Source organism: Tachyglossus aculeatus, chromosome 3 (genome assembly GCF_015852505.1).
Source record: "Tachyglossus aculeatus isolate mTacAcu1 chromosome 3, mTacAcu1.pri, whole genome shotgun sequence".
Classification (NCBI taxonomy): Eukaryota; Metazoa; Chordata; class Mammalia; order Monotremata; family Tachyglossidae; genus Tachyglossus; species Tachyglossus aculeatus.
In genome coordinates, this window is record NC_052068.1 from 63,041,494 (window position 1) to 63,066,481 (window position 24,988).

Below are 24,988 nucleotides of genomic sequence, written 5' to 3' on the forward strand. Positions count from 1 at the left end.
TCCCCCCCTCCAGCGCTTAGAACAGTGCTTTGCACATAGTGCTTAACAAATGTCATTATTATTAGTATTATTTTACATACAGTCATGAAGAAATAAATGCACAGATAAAGAAATCTCTGTCGACATGCATTAATTCATTCAGTGGTATTTACGAAGGGCTTACTGTGTGCAGAGCACTGTACTAAGCACTAGGGAAAGTCCTTCTAGACTGTGAGCCCGTTGTTGGGTAGGGACCGTCTCTATATGTTGCCGACTTGTACTTCCCAAGCGCTTAGTACAGTGTTCTGCACACACTAAACGCTCAATCAAGAACGTCAGGCAAAAACTCCTCACTCTCAACTTCAAGGCTGTCCATCACCTCGCCCCCCTCCTACCTCAGCTCCCTTCTTTCCTTCTCCAGCCCAGCCCGCACCCTCCACTCCTCTGCCACTAACCTCTCACCGGGCCTCGTTCTCCCCTGTTCCACCCTCGACCCCCGGCCCACGTCCTCCCCCTGGCCTGGAATGCCCTCCCTCCGCACATCTGCCAAGCTAGCTCTCTACCTCCCTTCAAAGCCCTACTGAGAGCTCACCTCCTCCAGGAGGCCTTCCCACACTGAGCCCCCCCTTCCTCTGCCCCTCCTCCCCCTCCCCATCTCTCCCCCCGCCTTACCTCCTTCCCCTCCCCACAGCACCTGTATATATGTTTGTACCTATTTATTACTCTATTTATTTTACTTGTACACATTTACTATTCTATTTATTTTATTTTGTTAATATGTTTTGTTCTGTTGTCTGTCTCCCCCTTCTAGCCTGTGAGCCCGCTGTTGGGTAGGGACCGTCTCTAGATGTTGCCAACTTGTACTTCCCAAGTGCTTAGTACAGTGCTCTGCACACAGTAAGTGCTCAATAAATGTATATATGTTTGTATGTATTTATTACTCTATTTTACGTGTACATATTTACTATTCTATTTATTTTATTTTGTTAATATGTTTTGTTTTGTTGTCTGTCTCCCCCTTCTAGACTGTGAGCCAGCTGTTGGGTAGGGACTGTCTCTATATGTTGCCAACTTGTTCTTCCCAAGCGCTTGGTACAGTGCTCTGCACGCAGTAAGCACTCAATGAATATATATATGTTTGTACGTATTTATTACTCTATTTTATTTGTGCATATGCATTCCATTTATTGTATTTTATTAATATGTTTTGTTCTGTTGTCTGTCTCCCCTTTCTAGACTGTGAGCCCGCTGTTGGGTAGGGACCCTCTCTATACGTTGCCAACTTGTGCTTCCCAAGCGTTTCGTCCAGTGCTCTGCACACAGTAAGCGCTCAATAAATATGAATGAATGAATGAATTTGTACATATTTAGTCTATGTATTGTATTTTGTTAATATGTTTTGTTCTGTTGTCTGTCTCCCCCTTCTAGCCTGTGAGCCCTCTGTTGGGTAGGGACCGTCTCTATACATTGCCAACTTGTACTTTCCAAGCGCTTTGTCCAGTGCTCTGCACACAGTAAGCGCTCAATAAATGCGATCGAATGAATGAATGAATTTGTACATATTAATTCTATGTATTGTATTTTGTTAATATGTTTTGTTTTGTTGCCTGTCTCCCCCTTCTAGCCTCTGAGCCCACTGTTGGGTAGGGACTGTCTCTATACGTTGCCAAATTGTACTTCCCAAGAGCTTTGTCCAGTGCTCTGCACACAGTAAGCACTCAATAAATACGATTGAATGAATGAATGAATGAATGAATTTGTACATATTTATTCTATTTATTGTATTTTGTTAATATGTTTTGTTCTGTTGTCTGTCTCCCCCTTCTAGACTGTGAGCCCGCTGTTGGGTAGGGACCGCCTCTATACATTGCCAACTTATACTTCCCAAGCGCTTCATCCAGTGCTCTGCTCACAGTAAGCGCTCAATAAATACGACTGAATGAATGAATGAATTTGTACATATTTATTCTATGTATTGTATTTTGTTAATATGTTTTGTTCTGTTGCCTGTCTCCCCCTTATATCAATCAATCAATCAATCAATCGTATTTATTGAGTGCTGTGTGCAGAGCACCGGACTAAGTGCTTGGGAAGTCCAAGTTGGCAACATATACAGTCCCTACCCAACAGTGGGCTCACAGTCTAAAAGCCCGCTGTTGGGTAGGGACCACCTCTATACGGTGCCAACTTGGATTTCCCAAGCGCTTCATCCAGTGCTCTGCGCACAGTAAGCGCTCAATTATCATCATCATCATCAATCGTATTTATTGAGCGCTTACTATGTGCAGAGCACTGTACTAAGCGCTTGGGAAGTACAAATTGGCAACATATAGAGACAGTCCCTACCCAACAGTGGGCTCACAGTCTAAAAGCCTGCTGTTGGGTAGGGACCGTCTCTATACGTTGCCAACTTGTACTTCCCAAGAGCTTTGTCCAGTGCTCTGCACACAGTAAGCGCTCAACAAATACGATTGAATGAATGATTGAACGAATAAATGAATCAATACAGTTGAATGAACTACAAGGAGCCTCAGACTAGATTTGCAGATCCAGGAAAATTGAGATCTGCTCAATCAGTTGGGATGCGGGTGGGATGGGAAGGGGGGGGGCCAGGGAGAGGGGGTCAGAGGCCGGGGGTGGGGGGAGGGAGAAGGGGTCAAGGGTCAGGGGGGCGTGGGGGAGGGGGCGTGGTGCAGGCAGCTGGGGGAGGAGGGAGGTTGGGAAGCCGGCTGGGGCCTCTCATCCGATCCCTGGAGCGGAGTGTGTGTCGGCTTCCAGGAGTCACCAGGAGCGGTGGCGGCGGCTTCTTCTCTTGGACACTTTCGGGACACTTTTTTCCACCCGGGGACTGAGCCGGACCAACCCACCAGGAGCAGCCGAGCCCGGACCCCCCTTCGCCCCCATCCCCTCCCACCCAAAAGCCCGAAAGCCAAGGCCCAGAGAGAAGACCTCCAAACTTTGCCCCTGGAGTGGCCCCTCTACTTCCCAACGGCTTTTTCTTTTTTAGCAGCCTGGGCTCTGGTCGTTGGGTGGCTTTTGGGCCCCCAAATCTCCGCCTGATTTTTCCCCCTTTTGGGCAGCAGAGGTGTCCAGCCCCCTCGGGCTTTATTTATTCTATTTATTTATTTATTGCCGCCCGGGATGGGGGAGGAGGGGGCAGGTGGCAGTGCCAGCGGGCCCGGGAAAGGAGGGCGACGTTTGGGGGGGCCTCTCCTGCTGAGCTGGGCGCTTTTCGGGGTGTCCTGGTTCTCCCTGGTGCTGAGCGTCCTGGTCTACTTCAGGACCTCAGATCTGCAGTCCAGGGTTTCGCAGTTGGAAGCGAACAGATCGCCCTGGCTCCCCGCAGACCAAATGGAGACGGCTATTTTGGGAAGAGTTAACCAGCTGCTGGATGAGGTCTGTTCTCTCTGTTGTCTTTTCTCCTCCCGCCCTCCTCCTAACGATGGCATTTCTTCGGCGCTTACTCCGTGCCAAGCACTGTTCTAAGCGCTGGGGAGGTTACAAGGTGATCAGGTTGGCCCCCCGGGGGGCTCACAGTCTTCATCCCCCTTTGACAGATGAGGGAACTGAGGGCCCAGTGAAGTGACTTGAGCCACGCTGCTTCTCTAGAAAATAACAATGGCATTTATTAAGCGCTTGCTATGTGCAAAGCACTGTTCTAAGCGCTGGGGAGGATACAAGGTGATCAGGTTGGCCCACGTGGGGCTCACAGTCTTGATCCCCATTTGACAGATGAGGGAACTGAGGCCCAGGGAAGTGAAGTGACTTGGGCTCTTACAGCTGAGCCACGCTACTTCTCTAGAAAATAATAATGGCATTTATTAAGCGCTTACTATGTGCCAAGCACTGTTCTAAGCGCTGGGGAGGTTACAAGGTGATCAGGTTAGCCCACGTGGGGCTCACAGTCTTGATCCCCATTTGACAGATAAGGGAACTGAGGGCCCAGAGAAGTGAAGTGACTTGCCCAAAGTCACACAGCTGACAATGGCCGGAGTTCAGATTCGAACCCAAGCCCGGGCTCTTACCACTGATTCACGCTGCTTCTCTAGAAAATAATAGTGGCATTTTATTAAGCGCTTACTATGTGCAAAGCGCTGTTCTAAGCGCTGGGGAGGATACAAGGTGATCAGGTTGTCCCACGTGGGGCTCACAGTCTTGATCCCCATTTGACAGATAAGGGAACTGAGGGCCCAGAGAAGTGGAGTGACTTGCCCAAAGTCACACAGCTGACAATGGCCGGAGTTCGGATTCGAACCCAAGCCCGGGCTCTTACCACTGAGTCACGCTGCTTCTCTAGAAAATAATAGCGGCATTTTATTAAGCGCTTACTATGTGCAAAGCGCTGTTCTAAGCGCTGGGGAGGATACAAGGTGATCAGGTTGTCCCACGTGGGGTTCACAGTCTTGATCCCCATTTGACAGATGAGGGAACTGAGGCCCCGAGAAGTGAAGTGACTTGCCCAAAGTCACACAGCTGACAATCGCCGGAGCTGGAATCGGAACCCATGACCTCTGACTCCAAAGCCCGGGCTTTTACCACTGAGCCACACTGCTTGTCTAGAAAATAATAATAGCATTTATTAAGCGCTTACTATGTGCAAAGCACTGTTCTCATCTCTTCCCCCGCCCTCCCCAGCCTCAGCTCCCTCAGGGCCCCTGGGCTCCCCAACTTCAGAGACTCGATGCTTTCTGAGTCTCTATCGGGAATACTGCTCCTGCCTCTGCTCGATAAATACGATTTAATGAAGTAAGGAAGAGGCCCACTACATGCAGTTCTAATCAGATTCCAGGACTTCCAGAGCCTTGGGGGAAGGTGCTGATTTTCCTGAATTGCACATGTTCCATAGGACTTATCCCTTGAATTTACAAAGCGTCTTCCTTCCAAAGAGCTCAGAGCATGGTGTCGTGTAGCATCTATTTATTTTATTTTGTTAGTACGTTTGGTTTTGTTCTCTGTCTCCCCCTTTTAGACTGTGAGCCCACTGTTGGGTGGGGACTGTCTCTATATGTTGCCAACTTGTGCTTCCCAAGCGCTTAGTACAGTGCTCTGCATACAGTAAGCGCTCAGTAAATACGATTGATGATGATGATGAATGGTAGGAACAGGAGGGGCCTGGGAATCAGAATACCTGAGAGCTAATCATTCATTCAATCGTATTTATTGAGCGCTTACTGTGTGCAGAGCGCTGGACTGAGCGCTTGGGAAGTACAAGTCGGCGACATAGAGGGAGGGTCCCTCCCCAACAATGGGCTCACAGTCTAGAAGGGGGAGACAGACAACAAAACAAAACATATAGAGAAGTGTCTAAATCGTCAGAACAAATAGAATCAAAGCTACGTGCACATCATTAACAAAATAAATAGAATAGTAAATATGTACAAGTAAAATAAATGGAGTAATGAAGCTGTACAAATATATATACGGGTGCTGTGGGGAGGGGAAGGAGGTGGGGCAGAGGGGATGGGGACGGGGAGAAGAAACAGGGGGCTCAGTGTGGGAAGGCCTCCTGGAGGAGGTGAGCTCTCAGTAGGGCTTTGAAGGGAGGAAGAGAGCTAGCTTGGCGGTAATCCAGGCTCTCCCACTGGCCTGTGCTGTCATTTTAGCTTAACTTCTCCTTGCCTCAGTTGCCTCATCTGGAAAATGGGGAGTCATTCATGCAATCATTCAACTGTACTTATTGAGCACTTACTGTGTGCAGAGCACTGTACTAAGCGTGACCACGAGCCCCATGTGGGACCTGATGATCTGGTATCTACCCAGCTCTTAGTACAGTGAAGAGAAGTAGTAAGAGAAGCAGCGTGGCTCAGTGGAAAGAGCCCGGGCTTTGGAGTCAGAGGTCATGGGTTCAAATCCCGGCTCTGCCAATTGTCAGCTGTGGGACTTTGGGCAAGTCACTTCACTTCTCTGTGCCTCAGATTTAATGGAAATTAAAACTGTGAGCCCCACGTGGGACAACCTGATCACCTTGTATCCCCCCAGCGCTTAGAACAGTGCTTTGCACATAGTAAGCGCTTAACAAGTACCATTATTATTATTATTATTATTGTAGTGCTTGAAATCTAAAAAGTGCTTAACAAATCCCACTGCGAGCTCCGTGTGGGAGAGGGACTGCTCTAGCCCTTAGGACAGTAATTGACCCATAGTAAGCACTGTCTCCCCCTCTAGACTGTAAGCTTGTTGTGGGCAGGGAATGTGTCGGTTTAAAGTTGTACTGTACGCTCCCATTCATTCAATCGTATTTATTGAGCGCTTACTGTGTGCAGAGCACTGTACTAAGCACTTAGCACTGTACTCCCAAGAACAGTCGTACTCTCCCAAGCACTTAGTACAGTGCTTTGCACACAGTAAGCACTCAATAAGTATGATTGACTGACTGGGGTAACCAATAGCCATGCTGAGAAGCAACGTGGCTCAGTGGAAAAAGCACAGGCTTGGGAGTCAGAGGTCATGGGTTCTAATTCCGGCTCGACCACAGCCAGCTCTGTGACTTTGGGCAAGTCACTTCACTTCTCTGTGCCTCAGTTGCCTCATCTAGAAAATGGGGATGAAGACTGAGCCCCCCCCCGTGGGACAACCTGATCACCTTGTAACCTCCCCAGCGCTTAGAACAGTGCTTTGCACATAGTAAGCGCTCATCAAATGCCATTATTATTATTATTATTAAATACCATAATTATTATTATTATTTTCTGGGTCCCGGAGCTCCAAACAGGCTGACATGGGTCACAGTTTAGTGTGGGCTGGAGGGGTTGGGGAGGGGGAGAGGGAGAAGAGGAGAGAGGGAGAAAGTGCCCATTCTCCCTCTCCCGGCAACAGGGAAAAACCAGATTTCCAGAGGTTGGAGATTCACTTCGGCACAATGCAGGACATTAGCCCAAGCGTCAAAAGAGGCTCTGGTGGCAAATTTAAAGTAGCTGGGAGAGTTTGAATATAGCACTCTGTTCTTCAGCAGTAGTAAGCTTTTTCTGCAAAGTTTCTACTATCCATCCTCACACCCCCTCATAACGTGTAACACTGAGAAGCAGCATGGCATAGTGGCTAGACCTCAGGCCTGGGAGTTAGAAGGTCATGGGTTCTAATCCTGACTCTCTCACTTGTCTGCTGCGTGACCTTAGGCAAGTCACCTCATTTCTCGGTGCCTCAATCAATCAATCGTATTTATTGAGCGCTTACTGTGTGCAGAGCACTGTACTAAGTGCTTGGGAAGTACAAGTTGGCAACATATAGAGACGGTCCCTGCCCAACAGTGGGCTCGCAGTCTAGACCTCACTTTCCTCATCTGTAAAATGAGGATTAAGACTGTGAGCCCCATGTGGGATAGGGACTGTGTCCAACCCAATTTGCCTGTATCCACCCCAGTGCTTAGTATAGTGCTTGGCACATAGTAAGCACTTAACAAATACCAGAATTATTATTATTACTACTGATAATTGTGGTATTTGTCAAGCACTTACTACGCGAGAAGCAGCATGGCTCAGTGGAAAGAGCACGGGGTTTGGAGTCAGAGGTCATGGGTTCAAATCCTGGCTCCGCCAGTTGTCAGCTGTGTGACTTTGGGCAAGTCACTTCACTTCTCTGTGCCTCAGATTTAATGGAAATTAAAACTGTGAGCCCCATGTGGGACAACCTGATCACCTTGTTCCCCCCGCCCCAGCGCTTAGAACAGTGTTTCCCGTATAGTAAGTGCTTAACAAATACCATAATTATTATGCCAACTACTGTGGTAGATATAAGATGATCACGTCCAAAACAATCCTTGTCCCCTGTGGGGCTCATAGTTAAAAAGGGAGGGAGATTAAGTATTTAATCCCTGTTTTACAGTTGAAGAAACCAAGGCCCAGAGATATTAAGTAATTTGCCCAAGGTCACACAGTAGACAAGTGGAGGAGCTGGGATTCCCTGACTAAGCCTTTCCTCATTTCCTCTTTTTCCATTCCCTTCTGCGTCTCCCAGCCCCACAGCACACAGTAAGCGTTGAAGAAATGCAACCGATTGATCGATTGATAAGAACTCGGGTTCTCTGGCTCCCAGCCCAGTGCTCTTTCTACTAGGCCATGAGTCCATTCAGGCTTAGGTGTGGAAACTGAGGCTGCAGGGCAGGAGGTGAATTGCCTCACCCTAGTCCTTCAGTCAGAGGCAGAAACTCAAATGACCCCCGATGCACCCAGAACCTTCAGTCCTCCCAGCTGAGGACTGAATCCCGTTTCCCTTCCCCATCCCGGCCCTCGACCTGACCAACCGCCTATCCAGGGTGGCATCAGGCGAGGCGCGAACGTGCCTGCGGGGGGGGGAAAGCGATGGCATTTGGAATCCCATGAACCAGTTCAGAATTTGGCTCGATACCCCAGCGCCAGCTCACGTCACCCAGCTCAGCCTCTGCCCTAAGAGAGGCGGGCAGTGTCGGCTGGGCCGTGGCGGGCACCGGGCCCGGAGCCCTGAGGGCAGAATTGGTCCCCAAGGCCCATCTCTCCGTGACAGATCCTCCGCTTCCCCCCAACTTTCCCGAGCTGCATGACTTTTATGGCTATATTATGCCAGGGTGGGGAAAAGACAACTAACTGGGCGTGAATCACGCTTCTCGCACTTGGACTAGGAAGGCTGAAAGCCTCCAAACTTGGGAAAAACTTGCTCCGTTCCCATTACGGGCTCAGCCTTGAGGTCAAGAGGTTCCAGTTTTGCCAACAGCGATGTGGGCGCTTGGTCTCTAGCCAGGGAAAGCATCTGTGCTGTATCCTCTAGCAGGGGGACCTGGAACCGACAGAGAAATCTTCCGTGCTTTTTCAGGAGATGGGCAGGTGGGACTGTAACTCGCTGTGGGCAGGAAATGTGTCTGTTTATTTTTAAATTGTACTCTCCCAAACGCTTAATACAGTGCTTTGCACACAGTAAGTGCTCAATAAATACCATTGAATGAATGAATTAATGAATGAATTACTGGGCCACACATAGGATGCCTTACCCCCACAGAACTTGGGAATGTTTTTTGCAACCGTGTTGCTTCCCCGACCTGTGATTTATTTTAGTGTCTGTTTCTCCTGCTAAGATTGGAAGGTCTTTGAGGACAGGGATCGTGGCTACAAACACTGACTCCCAAGGGCTTAGCACGGTGCTCGGCAGAGAGGAAGCGCTCGGTCAGTATTGGTTGAGCGATAGGTCAGGCTGGGATCTCTTGGGGGTGGCAGACCAGAGGCCGCTCCTACAGCCCCCGTGGCTCCGTGAGCAGGTTCCTACAATGCATTCCCAGGAAAACACAGCCAAAAGGAAATTCTACCGACTTCGAGTCGGGACCACCCGGAGTCACCAGCCACAGGATTCCCCAACTGGGGCTCCTGGGGTGGGGAAAGGTTTGGAATAGAGTTATCCGACCCCAACAATCCCAGAGTCCAGTTGGCCTTACATGGGATGGGTACGGGGGTGCCTCAAAACTTTTAGCTTGGTGACATCCTTCTGCTGGAGGTTGGCATGTACCTCAAGTAGGGAGGGGGGCGGGGAGAGGCAAGGGACCACAGTCCCTTTGAAAACATCTGTGAAGCACACGGAAGGGGGATAATAATCAGAGACACCAACCCCATAGGGGCAGAGGAGGAGATTGTCTTCCTGGATACTCAGTGGGAGAGGTGGGGGTGGAGTGAAGCCACTGCTCCTTGCCCCGACATAGCTCAATTATTTTTTTAGTATTACTTATTGAGCTACAGGGAAGCAGATAGAGCCCAGGCCTGGGATTCAAAAGGACTTGGATTCTAATCCCTGCTCTGTCCCAGTCTGCTGTGTGATGTTGGGCAAGTCACTTAACTTTTCTGTGCCTCAGTTACTTTCATCTGTAAAATGGGGATTGAGATCGTGAACCCTCTGTGGGACAGGAACTGTGTCCAACCCGATTGTCTGTCTCTACCCCAGCACTTAGAACAGTGCCTGGAACATTTTAAGTGCTTAACAAATGCCACATTATTATTATTATTATTATTATTATTATTCATTTTGAACCACTCTAGTTCTAAATATGGTTGTTAATCTCCCCCATTAACAAGTAAGCATCTTGTGAGCAGGGAATGTGTTACTTCTTTATATTTCCAAAGCATCTAGTAGAATGTATCATACCAAATAGGTACTTGATATATGCTGCTTGTGCTGCTGCTACTACTACAACTACTACTACTACTAATAATAATAATGGCATTTATTAAGTGCTTACTATGTGCAAAGCACTGTTCTAAGCACTGGGGAGGTTACAAGGTGATCAGGTTGTCCCACAGGGGGCTCACAGTCTTAATCCCCATTTTCCAGATAGGGAACAGAGGCCCAGAGAAGTGAAGTGACTTGCCTAAAGTCACATAGCTGACAAGTGGCAGAGCCAGGATTTGAACCCATGACCTCTGACTCCAAAGCCTGGGCTCTTTCCACTGAGCCATGCTACTACTACTACTAATACTGATTCTGAGGTGGTCTTGGAGAGAAAGGCTCAGTTTCTCCTCCAAATCATTTCTGGGAGCTGACAGAGCAGGGAGGGAATTCTGAGAGACCAAAGCTTGGAGTGAGAAAACTCTGAAAGTTTGCTTTAGAACATCCTGGGGATCTCCAGAACCCCATTTGGGAAACTGAGGCAAATATTAAGATGGATCAGAGGTAAATTATACCAAGGCTGGAGGTCTTTCAGCCAAGGACTCAGAGGAAACCACTGGGGCAGGGAAGTGGGGGGAAAGGAGAAGTAGGGACAGGCAAGGTCATTGTTGTGGGAAAGCATCAGAGCATTTCATCCTCATTGTCCAGCAGATCTAATTCAGAAACCATGTACAACGTAGGCGTAGAGAGAGAAGACTCTGATCGCTGCCTTTTCCAAGAGTCAGCGTTACCCCAGCCACCAGAGATCCGGGAGAAGTGAGGAGAGAGAGCTGGGAATAGAGGGAGAGAGTTGGAAGACCGCAGCAATCCAAGAGGGAATACCACCTTCGTGTGGGATAGGAAGAAGGATAGAGGGGAGTGAGGGAGAGAGCATGAGACCAAGATGAAGAGGAGACAGCCATCAGAATGATTTAGGAAAGAGAGGAATGTGGTGGAAATGGAAAATGAGTGGAACTAGGATGAAAAAGACAGAAAAGAGGGACAGGCTCCAGACTAAGCTGTTGTGGGCAGGGAACGTGTCTAACTCTGACATGGTGCACCCTTCCAATCGCTTAGTACAGTGCTCTGCACACCATAAGTGCTCAGTAAATACCACTGATTGATTGTACGTTTGATGAGAGAGTAAGGAAGGGGACCAACAGGGAGAGTGCTGAGAAGCAGCATGGCTCAGTGGAACGAGCATGGGCTTTGGAATCAGAGGTTTAATGATAGCATTTATTAAGCACTTACTATGTGCAAAGCACTGTTCTAAACACTGGTTATGGGTTCAAATCCCGGCTCCGAGAACTGTCAGCTGTGTGACTCTGGGCAAGTCACTTAATTTCTCTAGGCCTCCGTTCCCTCATCTGTAAAATCGGGCTCAAGAGTGTGAGCCCCCCGTGGGACAACCTGATCACCTTGCAACCTCCCCAGCACTTAGAACAGTGCTTTGCACATACTAAGTGCTTAATAAAATGCCATTATTATTACTATTATAGAGCTACCAAGCCCAAGGCATGTTCACCCTTTGCTCACTTTTCACGCCCCTTTGCACCATATCCTTTCGGGTGGATTGCCGTCTCCCCCTTGGTTTTTTGACTTTAATGACTTTTCCAGCTGAATTTTTTTGTGCGTGTGTGTCATGAGGGCACAAATGAAGGAAATCAAAAGACGCCTCCAGCTTCTGGGGAATCTGTCAGAATGGAGAAATAGGGGAGAGGTGGAGAGACAGAGGAGGACTCTTAAAGAGTACTTGCCCCATTTCTTTTTCATGAAAAGCACTCTTAGGGAGAAAGGGGAACAGTTGTGGGCATGGACCAGTTCAGTCAGGTGGAACCATTTAATTTATGTACCTGGGAGTTGGCTGCATTTTCTGGGTAGCTATTGTTGGATAACTACCCTAAAAGAGAGGCGATTGGGGTCAATCAATAAATCAATCACTTTGACCGTGAGCCCCATGTGGGACAGGGACTGTGTCCGACCTAATTAACTTGTATCTACCCCAATGCTTAGAACGGTGTTTGACACACAGTAAGCGCTTAACATATACCATAAAAAAATCATTAATTGCATGCAGAGCATTGTACTAAGCACTTGAGAGAGTAATATTATTATTAATAATAATAGTAAAGGATGGTATTTGTTGTTAAGCACTCACTGTGTGCAAAGCACTGTTCTAAGCGCTGGGGATACAAGGTGATGAGGTTGTCCCATGTGGGGCTCACAATCTTAATCCCCATTTTACAGATAAGGGAACTGAGGCACAGAGAAGTTGTGACACAGCTGACAATTGGCGGAGCCGGGATTTGAACCCATGACCTCTGACTCCAAAGCCTGGACTCTTTCCACTGAGCCACGCTGCTTCTTTGTAGAGTACAATATGACAGAGTTGAGAGACACATTCCCTGCCCAAAAGGAGTTTACAGTCTAGAGGGGAGCTGTATTTCACCACTGCACAGACACAATGGACTGCATATCAGCTTTTCTTCCTTCATTCAATCGTATTTATTGAGTGCTTACTGTGCGCAAAGCACTGTACTAATTGCTTGGGGGAGTACAACATAACAATAAACAGACCCGTTCCCTGCTCACAAAAAGCTTACAGTCAGTACATTCGTGTGTATGGACACCACAGTTACCTTAATTGGGAGCGCGTTTATCCCTTGAGGTTGTGATTGAACAAGCCTGAGATGAATTCTTTAGCCCTAAAGATAGATTTATAAAGTCTATCAGCCCTCTGAGATTTTTAGTAGCCTGCAAAGCGTCGCAGTCCGTCTACCACTTCCACATGTTCTAGTTAAGGTAGCATTCAGAATTGTACTACTGGTAGATCGATGGATCAGTTGTATTTATTGAACATTAGCTCTGTGAGGAGCGCCGTACTAGGTGCTTGGGGAAGTACAAATACAGTAGAGGTGGGTAGATATGATCCCTACCCTCAAGGCACTTACAATTTAGTGAGGCACAGAGCGCACAACCTGAGACACAAAGGAGAAGCAGCGTGGCCTAGTAGATATGAGTACTGTCCTGGATTCAAAGGACCTGGGTTCTAATCCCAGTTCTACCACTTGTCTGCTGTGTGACCTTGGACAAGTCACTTAACTTGTCCAGGCCTCAGTTACCTTACCTGTGAAATGGAGATTAAGACTGTAAGCCGTGTGGAACTCGGACTGGGTCCAACCTGATTAGCACATATCAACCCCATTACTTAGTAAAATGCATGACACTTAGTAAGCACTTAACAAATACTGTAAAATAAAACAATAAGTAAAGTGGCTCACCCAAGGTCACACAGCAGGCTAGTAGTGGAGCCCACTTTAGAACCTGGGTCCTCTGATTTCCAGGCCTGGGCTCTTTCTACTAAGCCACACTGTTCCTTTTAGAGACCAAAAGGGTGAAAGAGGTCTCTGCATGGAGTCTTCTGTGGTTCCGGGGTCTGTATTCCACAATGGGAAATGGAGAGCCCAGATTCTGATTCAGGATTGGGATGAGCAGGTGGACATTTTCCCATAACGTTGCTGTTTCCTGCCAAATCACTGAAAATACCCAAGCCCATTTCTCCAATCCTCATATTCTGTCCCTGAGACAGCAAATCTTCCAATCACTGGCAGCATCTCCTTCCCTTCCTGTCTCTCACTGCATCTCCCAGGCAGCTTTTATTTGAAGAAGACCTTTTCGGGAGCCTAAATCCACTGATCTCCCAGTTTGGGAAAGATGCTGGGTGTAGGGGATGGAGTTGCCTGTGACAGAGAGGTTGCCTCTAGGGCTTCAAAGAGAAATGGAATGAAAACCATGAATTGGTGGAAGCGTTGGCATTCAAAGGCAGACCCAGCCCACCAAGGAGACACTGAAACTCTTTTTCCTTCACAGGTTTCCATAGCATCAGGCCTCAGCTTCTCCTGCCAAGGCCTCAGGGATTTCTCCGCCCTCCCTGCTCAAAAGGGAATTGTGGGTTTTCTGAAACACCGAGTGGAATGAAAGACAAGCATGGGGGTCCCCTCCCATCCTCCCATCTCCCTACAACACATTAAATCTCTTTTAAACTGAATGAAACAGCACTGTCCCAGCACCAGAGCTTCCTGAGAGTACCAGGATGGCTCCCTGGACACCTGGCAACTGTGTCAATCATGGGGTAGATGGAGCATGATGCCCGTCATTGGAGCTCATGGCTCCATTTCTCTCTCTTAAGAACTATGGAAGGAATAGAATGATAATAATTGTGGTATTTATTAAATGCTTACTACATGCCAAGCACTGTTCTAAGTGCTGGGGTAGATACAAGTTATTCAGGTCAGACAAAGTCCTGTTCCACATGGGGCTCACACTCTTACCCTCATTTTATAGATGAAGTAACTGAGGCACAGAGAAGTGAAGTGACTTATCCAAGGTCCCACAGCAGACATGTGGAGAGCTGGTTTTAAAACCCAGGTCATTCTGACTCCCGGGCACGTGTTCTTCCACTAAGCCACCCTGTTTCTCATATGGCTCTTAGTTGGCAGGGAGGGAGGGCGCAGCTAAGGATTGGGTGCCCTGGGGACAAAACCTCCTTTCCTTAGGGAGGGTTGAGGTGCCCTGCTTAAGGGTGTTGCCTGAATTCCCAGTCCCTTTGTCTCAAAGGACACAAGGAACCCTATGTCCCATCTTCATTTTGATCTAAGGATTCTCTTCTTCCCTTCTGCTGATCCACAGATCCACCCTACTTAGCCACTCAGTCAATTGTATTTACTGAGCGCTTACTGTGTTCAGAGCACTATACTAAACTCTGGGGAGAGTACAATAAAACAATACAAGAGACATATTCCTTGCCCATAATGAGTTTACAGTCTAGAGGAGGAGACAGACATATAATAAATAAAATTACAGATAGGTACATAAGTGCTGTGGGGCTGGGATGGGAGTTGAATAAAGGGAGCAAGTCAAGGTGGTGCAGAAGGGAGTGGGAGAAGAGGAAAGGAGGGCTTAGGGAGGAGATGTGGCTTCAATAAGGCTTTGAAGGCGGGGAGAATCATTCTGTGTCAGATATGAAGAGGCAGAGCATTCCAGGCCAGAGGCAGGACGTTGAGAGGTCACGGCAAGAGAGACAAGATTGAGGTACAGTGAGAAGGTTGGAATTAGTGGAGTTAAGTGTGAGGGCTGGTTTTCACTTTCCAAGAGCTTAACGTCCCCACATGTGAAAGAGGTTCTTCAAAACCAACCCACACCCCTCTGAGGAGGGCAGATGGTTCCGATCGACTAGAGGCCGTGGGAGTCGAGCAGATCTTGTCAGCCTCCACCTGGACAGGTGAACCAGAATGTCTATAACTTCTTGGGGGAGTCAACTCTTCTCCCTTTTCCCTGGACTCCTTCTGTTTTACCTTTTCCTCTTGTCCCTCTTTAGCCTTCCCGACTCTCTTCAGTACGCTTCTCCAAGTCTGTTCAGTGCTCCAGAGGTAGGAGCTGAAATGGATGGTGGGAACGGGGTGCCTACTTTAGGAGAAATACGTAATTTTTTAGTCTTTTTCATTCTGTGCTCCTTCTACCTGATATCAATCATGATATTTGCTAATAATAGTTGTGCTATTAAGCCCTTTTCATGTGCCATGCACTGTACTAAGCACTGGTACAAGATATGGGGTTCACAGTCAATGCAGGAGGTAAAAAGTGTATTGAGTCTTCATTTTGCAGATGAGGGAACTGAAGCCCAACTTCCCTTCAAAGCCCTACTGAGAGCTCACCTCCTCCAGGAGGCCTTCCCAGACTGAACCCCCTCCTTCCTCTCTCCCTCCTCCCCCTCCCCCCGCCTTACCTCCGTCCCCTCCCCACAGCACCTGTATATATGTATATATGTTTGTATGGATTTATTACTCTATTTTATTTATACATATTTATTCTACTTATTTTATTTTGTTAATATGTTTTGTTTTGTTCTCCGTCTCCCCCTTCTAGACTGTGAGCCCACTGTTGGGTAGGGACCGTCTCTATATGTTGCCAACTTGTACTTCCCAAGCGCTTACTTAGTACAGTGCTCTGCACACAGTAAGCACTCAATAAATACTATTGAATGAATGAATGAATGAACGAAGCATAGAGAAATTAAGTGACTTGCTCAAGGTTACAGAACAGGGAGAACCAGAATTAGAACCCAGGTCCTCTGACTCCCAGGCCCATGGTTTTTCCACTAGGGAATAATAATAATAATAATAATAATAATAATAAAACAATAACAATAATAATAGCATTTATTAATTGCTTACTATGTGCAGAGCACTGTTCTGAGTGCTGGAGGGATATAAGGTGACCAGGTTGTCCCACATGGGGCTCACTATCTTCATCCCCATTTTGAAGATGAGGGAACTGAGGCCCAGAGAAGTCAAATGACTTGCCCAAAGTCACACAGCCGATAAGTGGTGGAGCCGGGACTCAAACCCATGACCTCTGACTCCCAAGCCCGGGCTCTTTCCACTGAGTCACGATGCTGCCTCCCATGCCATTAAGTGCCTAGGATGGGCCCAACACTGTTCTGAGTTCTGGGATAGAGAGAAGATAGGCCAGAGATAGTCCTTGTCACTTATGGGGTTCCCAGTCTAAGGAAGAGGGAGAACAAGTATCTTCTCCTCATTGCCACCTCAATAATAATAATAATAATAATAATAATAATAATCGCATTTATTAAGCTCTTACTATGTGCAAAGCACTGTTCTAAGCGCTGGGGAGGTTACAAGGTGATCAGGTGGTCCCACGGGGGGCTCACAGTCTTAAACCCCGTTTTACAGATGAGGTAACTGAGCCACAGAGAAGTGAAGTGACTTGCCCAAAGTGACAAGCTGACAAGTGGCAGAGCCAGGATTTGAAGCCTTGATCTCTGACTACAAAGACCATGCTCTTTCCCCTGAGCCACGCTGCTTCTCTGCAGACTTGTCTAGGGAGGAGAGTCACCCCCATAGGTCTTACTTGCAGAAGAAAGGCAACAAGGAGCCCAAATTCTCTACCTCTGCCACTGACCTACTGGGTGACTCCACACCAGGCCCCTCTGGGAAAGAGCCTGTCCCAGCGCTTGGGAAGCACCATATTTACTAATGTAGGAGATGCACTCTTACAGACTTTGAGAATGACAAGGCATTCATTCATTCAATCATATTCATTCATTCAATTGTATTTATTGAGCGCTTACTGTTTGCAGAGCTCTGTACTAAGCGCTTGGGAAGGACAAGTTGGCAACATATAGAGACGGTCCCTACCCAACAGCGGGCTCACAGTCTAGAAGGGGGAGACAGACAACAAAACAAAACATATTAACAAAATAAAATAAATAGAATAGTAAATATGTACAGGTAAAATAAATAGAGTAATAAATCTGTACAAACATATATACAGATGCTGTGGGGAGGATGGGGGTGGGGGGAGAGGAGGGAGGGGGGAGTCCTAGCTAAGCCTAGCCCACAGGGTATTTAATATGATCCCATGGGACCACTGACTGGCAGGCCTTCCGTCCAGGGTAGCCATGGTGCAGGAGATGTCATAACAGACTGAAGTGTGGCCTAGTAGATAGAACCCGGGCCTGAGAGTCAGAAAGACCTGGGTTCTAATCCCAGCTCTGCCACTTGTCTGCTGTGTGACCCTGGGCAAGTCGCTTCACTTCTCTGGGCCTCAGGTACCTCAATGATAAAATGGCAATTAAGACCGTGGGCCCCCTGTGGGACATGGACTGTGTCTAGCCTAATTGTCTTATATCTATCCCAGCACTTAGTCCAGAGCCTGGCACAAAATAAGTGCTTAACAAATACCATAATAAAAAAGAAGACAGGTAGAAGGAAAGGAGTCTTGATGCCATCCAGGTGATCCATTTTCAGAAGCTGATTCCAGGCCAGGGCATTTCTTTCAGATGGGGAAACAGAAACTGGTTGTGGCAGGGGATGTGTCTACCAACTTGGTTGTATTGTTATATTGTACTCTCCCAAACATGTAGTACAGTGCTCTGCACACGGTAATCACTCTAAAAAAAAATACAATTGATTGATTGGGAGCTCAGGATGCATAATGGTCATAAAAGGACTTTTGGAAAATCTTTGTCTATTGGAGTCTTCCTCCCAGCTGTGGTATGTGGAGGTATGAGACAGAAACTTTTGGGGGCACAAATTCCAACCCTGTTTGGCAACTACCTGTTAATGGATTTTTCACCTGGTTCAGCTGGGAGAGTTCTTCCTAGTTCCAGCTGGAGCCCCTCCTGCTGTCAGGGGTTTCTTGGCATTGACATTATCCTCCACTCATCTCTCTCATTCAACCCACATATTCTATCTCACCAAATCGTGTCTCTCCAACTTACCCAAAATCCTTAAAATCTACCTTTTTCACTCTCTTCAAATCGCTACCATGTTAATCCAAACACTTATCCTACCCTGCCTTGATTACTGCATCAGTTTCCTTGCTGACCTCCTTGCCTCCTGTCTCGCCTTACTCAAGTCCATATTTCACTCCGTTTCCCAGGTCATTTTTCAAAAAAAACATTCAGTTCATGTTTCCCCACTCTTCAAGAACCTCCAGTGGTTGCCCGTCCAGCTCTGCATCATTCAGAAGCTCCTTACCATTGGCTCTAAAGCACTCAATCACCTTGCCCCCTTTAAATTTACCTCACTTATTCTCTTACTACAACCCTGCCCACAGGGTAAGTCGCTCCTCTAATACCAACCTACTTATATCTACCCCAGCTTAGTACAGGGTTTTTTTGCTATTAAGTGCTTAACAATATTATTATTATTATCATCACCATCTTTATTATTGTTATTATGAGACCTGGATTCCTCTCATGGCTCATTGCTGGGTAACCTAGGGTGACCATCTCTGGACCTCAGTTTTCTTATCTGTTACATTAGGGCACCATTAGCTGTTTTTCCCTGCTTCCCCAGAAATAGTCTAAGGATAAAATGGGATGATAACCTGGAAAAGCCCCTGGATAGGGGAGAAGGAAGGAGGAATCCAACTCTTCTTCCAACCCATGGTTCCCTTTCTTTTTTCTTCTTTCTTTTTATATGTTTGAGTTTATCTTGAACTATTCACTTGTCTAGATTATAAGCTTCCTGAGGGCAGGACTCTTGTCTATAATAATGATGGTATTTGTAAAGCGCTTACTATGTGCCAAGCACTGTTCTAAGTGCTTTGGGGGATACAAGGTAATCAGGTTGTCTCACGGGGGGCTCACAGTCTTAGTCCCCATTTTGCAGATGAGGGAACTGAGGCACAGAGAAGTTAAGTGACTTGCCCAAGGTCACACAGCTGACAAATGGCAGAGCCGGGATTAGAACCCATGACCTCTGACTCCCAAGCCCGTGATTTTTCCACTGAGCCATGCTGTCTATCTCCTTTATTGTATTATACTCTTCCCAGTGTAGTGTTCTGTACTCAGTAAACACTTATTATATACCACTGATGGATTGATTAGTTCACTTCTGGTTCCCTCTGCCCTGATTTCTTGCATTTTTCCACTTTGTTTACCTCTCTCTTTCCTTTAACAGGCACCTGTAAACTGATCGCCCTGAGGCTAGCCCCCATCTTTAACATCCTGAGAATCTAAACAGAGGTTGGCTCCTTTAAGGGAGCTTGGTGTCTTGCCTTGGCACCAGCTTGGAACCAACCCGGCCCCTAAACAAAAACACACATGGTGGCAGAGTCGGGATTCTCAGTGAGGAATAAGTGGTCGACTCACATTTTCTCTTTGATACTGATACAGGTATTTTAATAGCAGGAGATCATGCCCATCTGATGTTTCAGCATTGCTGCCTTCTTCGAGCCCTCCGGCTTGACTGAGCGGAGGATGCCATGAGGCCCCAGAGATGCCTAAATAGGGGAAGGGCAGGAAGGCTGCCGGTTTGCCTGGTTTGCTTTTATTCTCCAGGCTGGGAGAACTGTCATTTAATTGGCTATGCAGCTTTTTTTTATGGTATTTGTTAAGTGGTTACTGTGTGCCAGATGCTGTACTGAGAACTGGGGGAGATAAAGAGACATAGTGCACATCCCTTCTGGGGCTCACAGTCTTAATCCCCATTTTACAGATGACGTTACTGAGAAACAGAGGAAATGAAGTGACTTGCCCAAAGTCACACAGCAGACAAGTGGTAGAGCGGGAATTAGAACCCAGATCCTTTGACTCTCAGGTCCTCGGGCACTATCCACTGAGCCGTGTCACTTTTCTAAGAACTTCCTACCTCTCCCATTATTCAAAAAAAAAAATCCATTGGTCTGACCAGAGTTGCCTACTGTTCAGTGTGAGTGAGATGGGGTCAGGAGAGCATATGAGATAGAATTTGGAAGGGGCAGGAAGGCTTTGAAAAGCTAGTGGGTCAGAAAGGCAGGATTTGGGTCTCTGCAGTTCTGCTCAGAAATGCTCCCATCTCAAGGTCTTGGGATAACAAAGGCTGGGAATTGAGCCCAAACAACTTCACCTATTCGCCATGGCTGGTATCACCCCCCATCGCCTCACAGAATGCGCAGTTCTTGCTCTGACCGGAAACCAAAGACAGCTGAGACCCTGTCTCCCTCAGAAAGTTCCTTGCTTGTGGGAGGGACAACTAGTTGGGCATCTTCTAAGGGTTGCCCAAAAGGAGGGGCCACAGTCTCCTAAGGTACCGTTCCCCTGTCCAATTCCTCTGAAACCACCGGAGGATTGAGAGTCGAAGGCGGGCCGGAACCAGAACCCTCCTACTCCTCATTCCCTGCTCCACCACCTCCCCGGCTCGGGAAATGACACCCTTTTTCTTTCACTGTTCCTTGCAGAAATTAAAGCTTCACCTGCCAAGACAACGGGAAATCCGGGATACGTCCCAGAGATGTAGCTGTCCAGCAGGTAAGGAACACCAGGTTCTGAGCAGCAGCAATTGTTTACGAGCTCCGGGAGCATCACGTGGGCGATCCGGCAGGTTTGCGACCACCAGCTCAGATTATAGGATTTCTACAGCCTCTCAATTATGAGGATCGGGGAACACTCATGAGAGGAAAATCAGCTGTCTGGGGGCTTCTTGAGTATTTATTTAGTGGGTAGAGTAGAAGTAGCATGGCTTAGAGGATACAGCCCTTGACTGAGAGTCAGAGGACCTATATTCTAATCCCGGCCCGGCACATGTCTGCTGTGGGACCTTGGGCAAATCAGTTAATTTATCTGTACTTCAGTTACCATATCCTTCAGTTACCTTAATTGCACAGTAAAAGGAGGATTAAGATTGTGAGGTCTATGTGGGACAGGGACTGTGTCCAACCTGATAAGCTTGTATCTACCTCAGCATTTTGTACAGTGCTTACACGTGGTAAATGTTTAATGAAGAGTGATTCCATTCTTTCAGCCTGCCCGTAGACTGAGCTCGGGAACCCCAAACTGCAGACCCAACCAGGCCTCCAAGTCTAGTCCTGGAGATGGAGCTCCACAGCTAGCCTAGGGGTTCCAGTAAATGGGAATCTAAAGGAATAGGGAACGATCTCAAGGATAAGATCAAGTCCACTCTCCGAGGAATGGGTGGCAGAGTTCTGCGGTGGCTGATTGTTGGATTCCCCACTATGAGTCCTCTAGACTGCAAATCCCTTGTGGGCAAGGAATGTGTCTACCAACTGTTGTATTGTACTCTGTAAAGCCTTTAGTACAGTAAGTACACGGTAAGCATGTAATAAATCCCATTGAGATAAAAAAAGGAAATCAGCAGAGGCTGCTCTGCCAGGCAATGCCCTGGCCTTAATGCTCACAGAGGCTGGATGACCCAAGAGAGGCCAGATTTTGGGCAGGAACCAAAGTTCTTCACTGACACTGGACAGGGAGCTGCCCGGGATGTCATACATGATCCTATGGACATCCAGAATAATGTGATGATGTCATGGATCCTATTTTTGAAAGAATGCAGGCTCCCCCAATCCTAGAACCTTTCCCCTGGATAAATTATGAATATGTGCATTATGGATAAATTACACCTATGTACCTGTGTACTTCTGAACATATCTGATATTCATTTACATTAATGTCTGTCTTCCCCTCTAGACTATAAGCTCCAGTGGGCAGGGAATATGCCTACTAACTCCGTTACATTGTACTCTTCCAAGTGCTTAGTACAGTGCTCTGCACACAGTAAGCGCTCAATAAGTATGATTGAATGAATGAATGGACACAGTAAGCACTCAATAAATATGATTGATTGATTGGGAACCCCTTTCTCCAGAGCTTTAGCATCCCCGTCCCGAATCAGAGTGCAACCCAGCACAATGTCTATTCAAGGGTACTTGGTAACAGGGGCTGCACAGGAAAGAACACCACAACCAAAAGCATCTAGTTCCTTAGCTATGCCACCCAGAGGATGTGCCAGATCAATACTGTTTTGTCCAGTATAGGTTCATCAATAAATGGTATTTATTGAGCTCTTACTGTATCAGGACACTGTACTAAGTACTTGGGAGAGTTCAGTACAACAGTTGATTGACTCAGCTCACAAGGTTTATAACTGGCCATTTACCTGATTTATTTCCCTCAGCAAAGTCATAAGAGTTGGCTAGTTCGGAAGACCCTTATTCTGGACTATAGCCTCCTTTGTGGACAGGGCTCATGTCTTCAAACTCTGTGGTAGGGTACTCTCCCAAGCGCTTAATAGAGTGCTCTTCATACAAAAAGTGCTCAATAAATGCCTTTGATTGATTGATTGTTTGGTCCCCTTTCCCTTTTCTCTACCTGGGTTTCCTGAATGTGTCTGTTAAATTGTTATTTAGGAGTTAGGCGCTTGGAGGCCTCACTGGGTCTGCAGTTTGGGGTTCCCGAACTCAGTCCAGAGGCAGGTTAAAAGAGTGGAATCACTCTTCGTTAAACACTTACCACGTGTAGGCACTGTACAAAATGCTGAGGTAGATACAGGCTTAGCAGAGAAGCAGCATGGCTCAATGGAAAGAGCCCACGTTTTGGAGTCAGAGGACATGGGTTGAAATCCCAGCTCCTCCACCTGTCAGCTGTGTGACTTTGGGCAAGTCATTGAACTTCTCTATGCCTCAGTTACCTCACCTGTAAAATGGGGATTAAGACTGTGAGCCCCACGTGCGACAACCTGACCACCTTGTAACCTCCCCAGCGCTTAGAACAGTGCTTTGCACATAGTAAGTGCTTAATAAATGCCATTATTATTATTATTATTATTAGCAGAGAAGCAGCGTGGCTCAGTGGAAAGAGCCCAGGCTTTGGAATCAGAGGTCATGGGTTCAAATCCCGACTCCTCCAACTGTCAGCTGTGTGACTTTGGGCAAGTCACTGAACTTCTCTGTGCCTCAGTTACCTCATTTGTAAAATGGGGATTAAGACTGTGAGCCCCCCCGGGGACAACCTGATCACCTTGTAACCTCCCCAGCGCTTAGAACAGTGCTTTGCACATAGTAAGTGCTTAACAAATATCATCATTATTATTATTATTATTATCTGGTTGGACACAGTACCTATCCCGTTGCACACAGTAAGAGCTCAATAAAGACGATTTACTGACTACGGACTGTGCCAGAGCCTGCCAGCCTTCAACAGGGGCAGGGAAGAGGTGGAAGCCTCCCGGACCCTAGGGTTAGAGCTCATTCGACATGCATGATTCACTCCTCCTGTTCTTGTTTCTAAACTGTATCATCTGTCTTGAGTCCGGGTCTCCTCCCACTATTTGAGCACAGCAAAGAAGCACCTAATCGCCCCAACCTCCGTGGCCAGCCACAATCGGAGCTGAGAACGTAGAACTCGTGACTTGTCCCGCTGCCAGAGGCATCTGAGGGTGGGTTGGACTCGGGAGCCAGGAGAGGAAGAAGGGCGTGTGTCCGTCTGGGAGCGTCTGTGGCCTCTCAAGAGCGGTTCTAGGGGTTTGAACCCCGTAATCATGGGGTGAGGACTTGCCTCCCTCCCCCTGCCCATCCCAACTAGGCCAACAATCCCTCCCACCCGCCCTACCCAAAATAAATCCGTAGGATGACGTCTGCGGGCACGTGCTGCTTTCTCCCCCTGCCCAGCTCACTGAAGGAAGAGCGAGGCAGAGTTGATAGTCTTCATTCAGGATGTTCCAGGTCCCGGCTAATTAGAGGAGGGTCACAAGTTCTGGGGTGTGAAAGGGTGAGAAGAAGCGGCTTGCAAAATTAAAGGATGCCAAGCCTGAAGGAGGGAAGGCGGGGATTACAGATGCATGAAAAATAGCTCCCTGGGCTCTCACGGGAAGAATGGTAAGGCTGGGTCTCAGCCCTCATTCTGATTTACACGCAAGACTTGGGGCAACGCAGGTTTCTCAGACTGGGAAGTTTGCTACTCGTGACAGGCACACTTGAGTGGGTGGAGTCCCTGCATGCTGTTGCTGACATCTGGCCACTTTGAAAATTGTATGTTGCTTAAAGAAAATAGTGAGTGTGATGAGTTGGGCTTTATTTTTAATTTTTTTTCCATGCCAAAGATTATTAGTTGGAACTCCCTTTCTGGGCTGGGTTACTGCGGGGTAGGTTGGCTGGGTAACTGCAGGCCACCCCGGCTCAGATTGGCTTTTCGTGGGCTCAGATCAGCCAGCAGGCTCAGGGCCAGCCTGGGTCAGACCACTGATCCAACCAGCCTAGTGTTCAGTGTACGGTGGTGACAACAGCATGTAGGGAGAAATGGAATGAAAATTCTGGTCCTGGAAATCCCATCCTTCCAATAAGAAATGGGCCATTTAACACCCTTAATTTCTCTCTTGCAATCCATTATGTACCACTCATCCAATCAGTCATATTTACTGAGCACTTACTGTGTGCACAGCACTGTACTAAATGCTTGGGAGAGTACGATAAAAAAGAGTTAGTAGACATATTCCCTGCTCACAAGGAACTGACAGAGGGGAAGACAGAAATGAAAATTAAGTACGGATATGTACTTAATTTCTGTGGACCTGAGAGTGGTTTGAATAATAATAATAATAATTATGGTGCT

General features: G+C 47.4%; 1 protein-coding gene across 1 annotated transcript in view; it reads left to right on the forward strand.

The window, feature by feature from the left end:
• The first annotated feature begins 3,246 nt into the window (after window positions 1–3,246).
• The window catches only part of COL13A1 (collagen type XIII alpha 1 chain), a 215,184-nt gene continuing 193,442 nt past the window's right edge, over window positions 3,247–24,988 (forward strand). Inside the window, exons 1-2 of the mRNA XM_038744032.1 lie at window positions 3,247–3,375; window positions 20,824–20,893. Coding sequence (XP_038599960.1) covers window positions 3,331–3,375; window positions 20,824–20,893 — 115 coding nt within the window. The 5' untranslated portion in view covers window positions 3,247–3,330. The remainder of the gene's footprint in view (window positions 3,376–20,823; window positions 20,894–24,988) is intronic.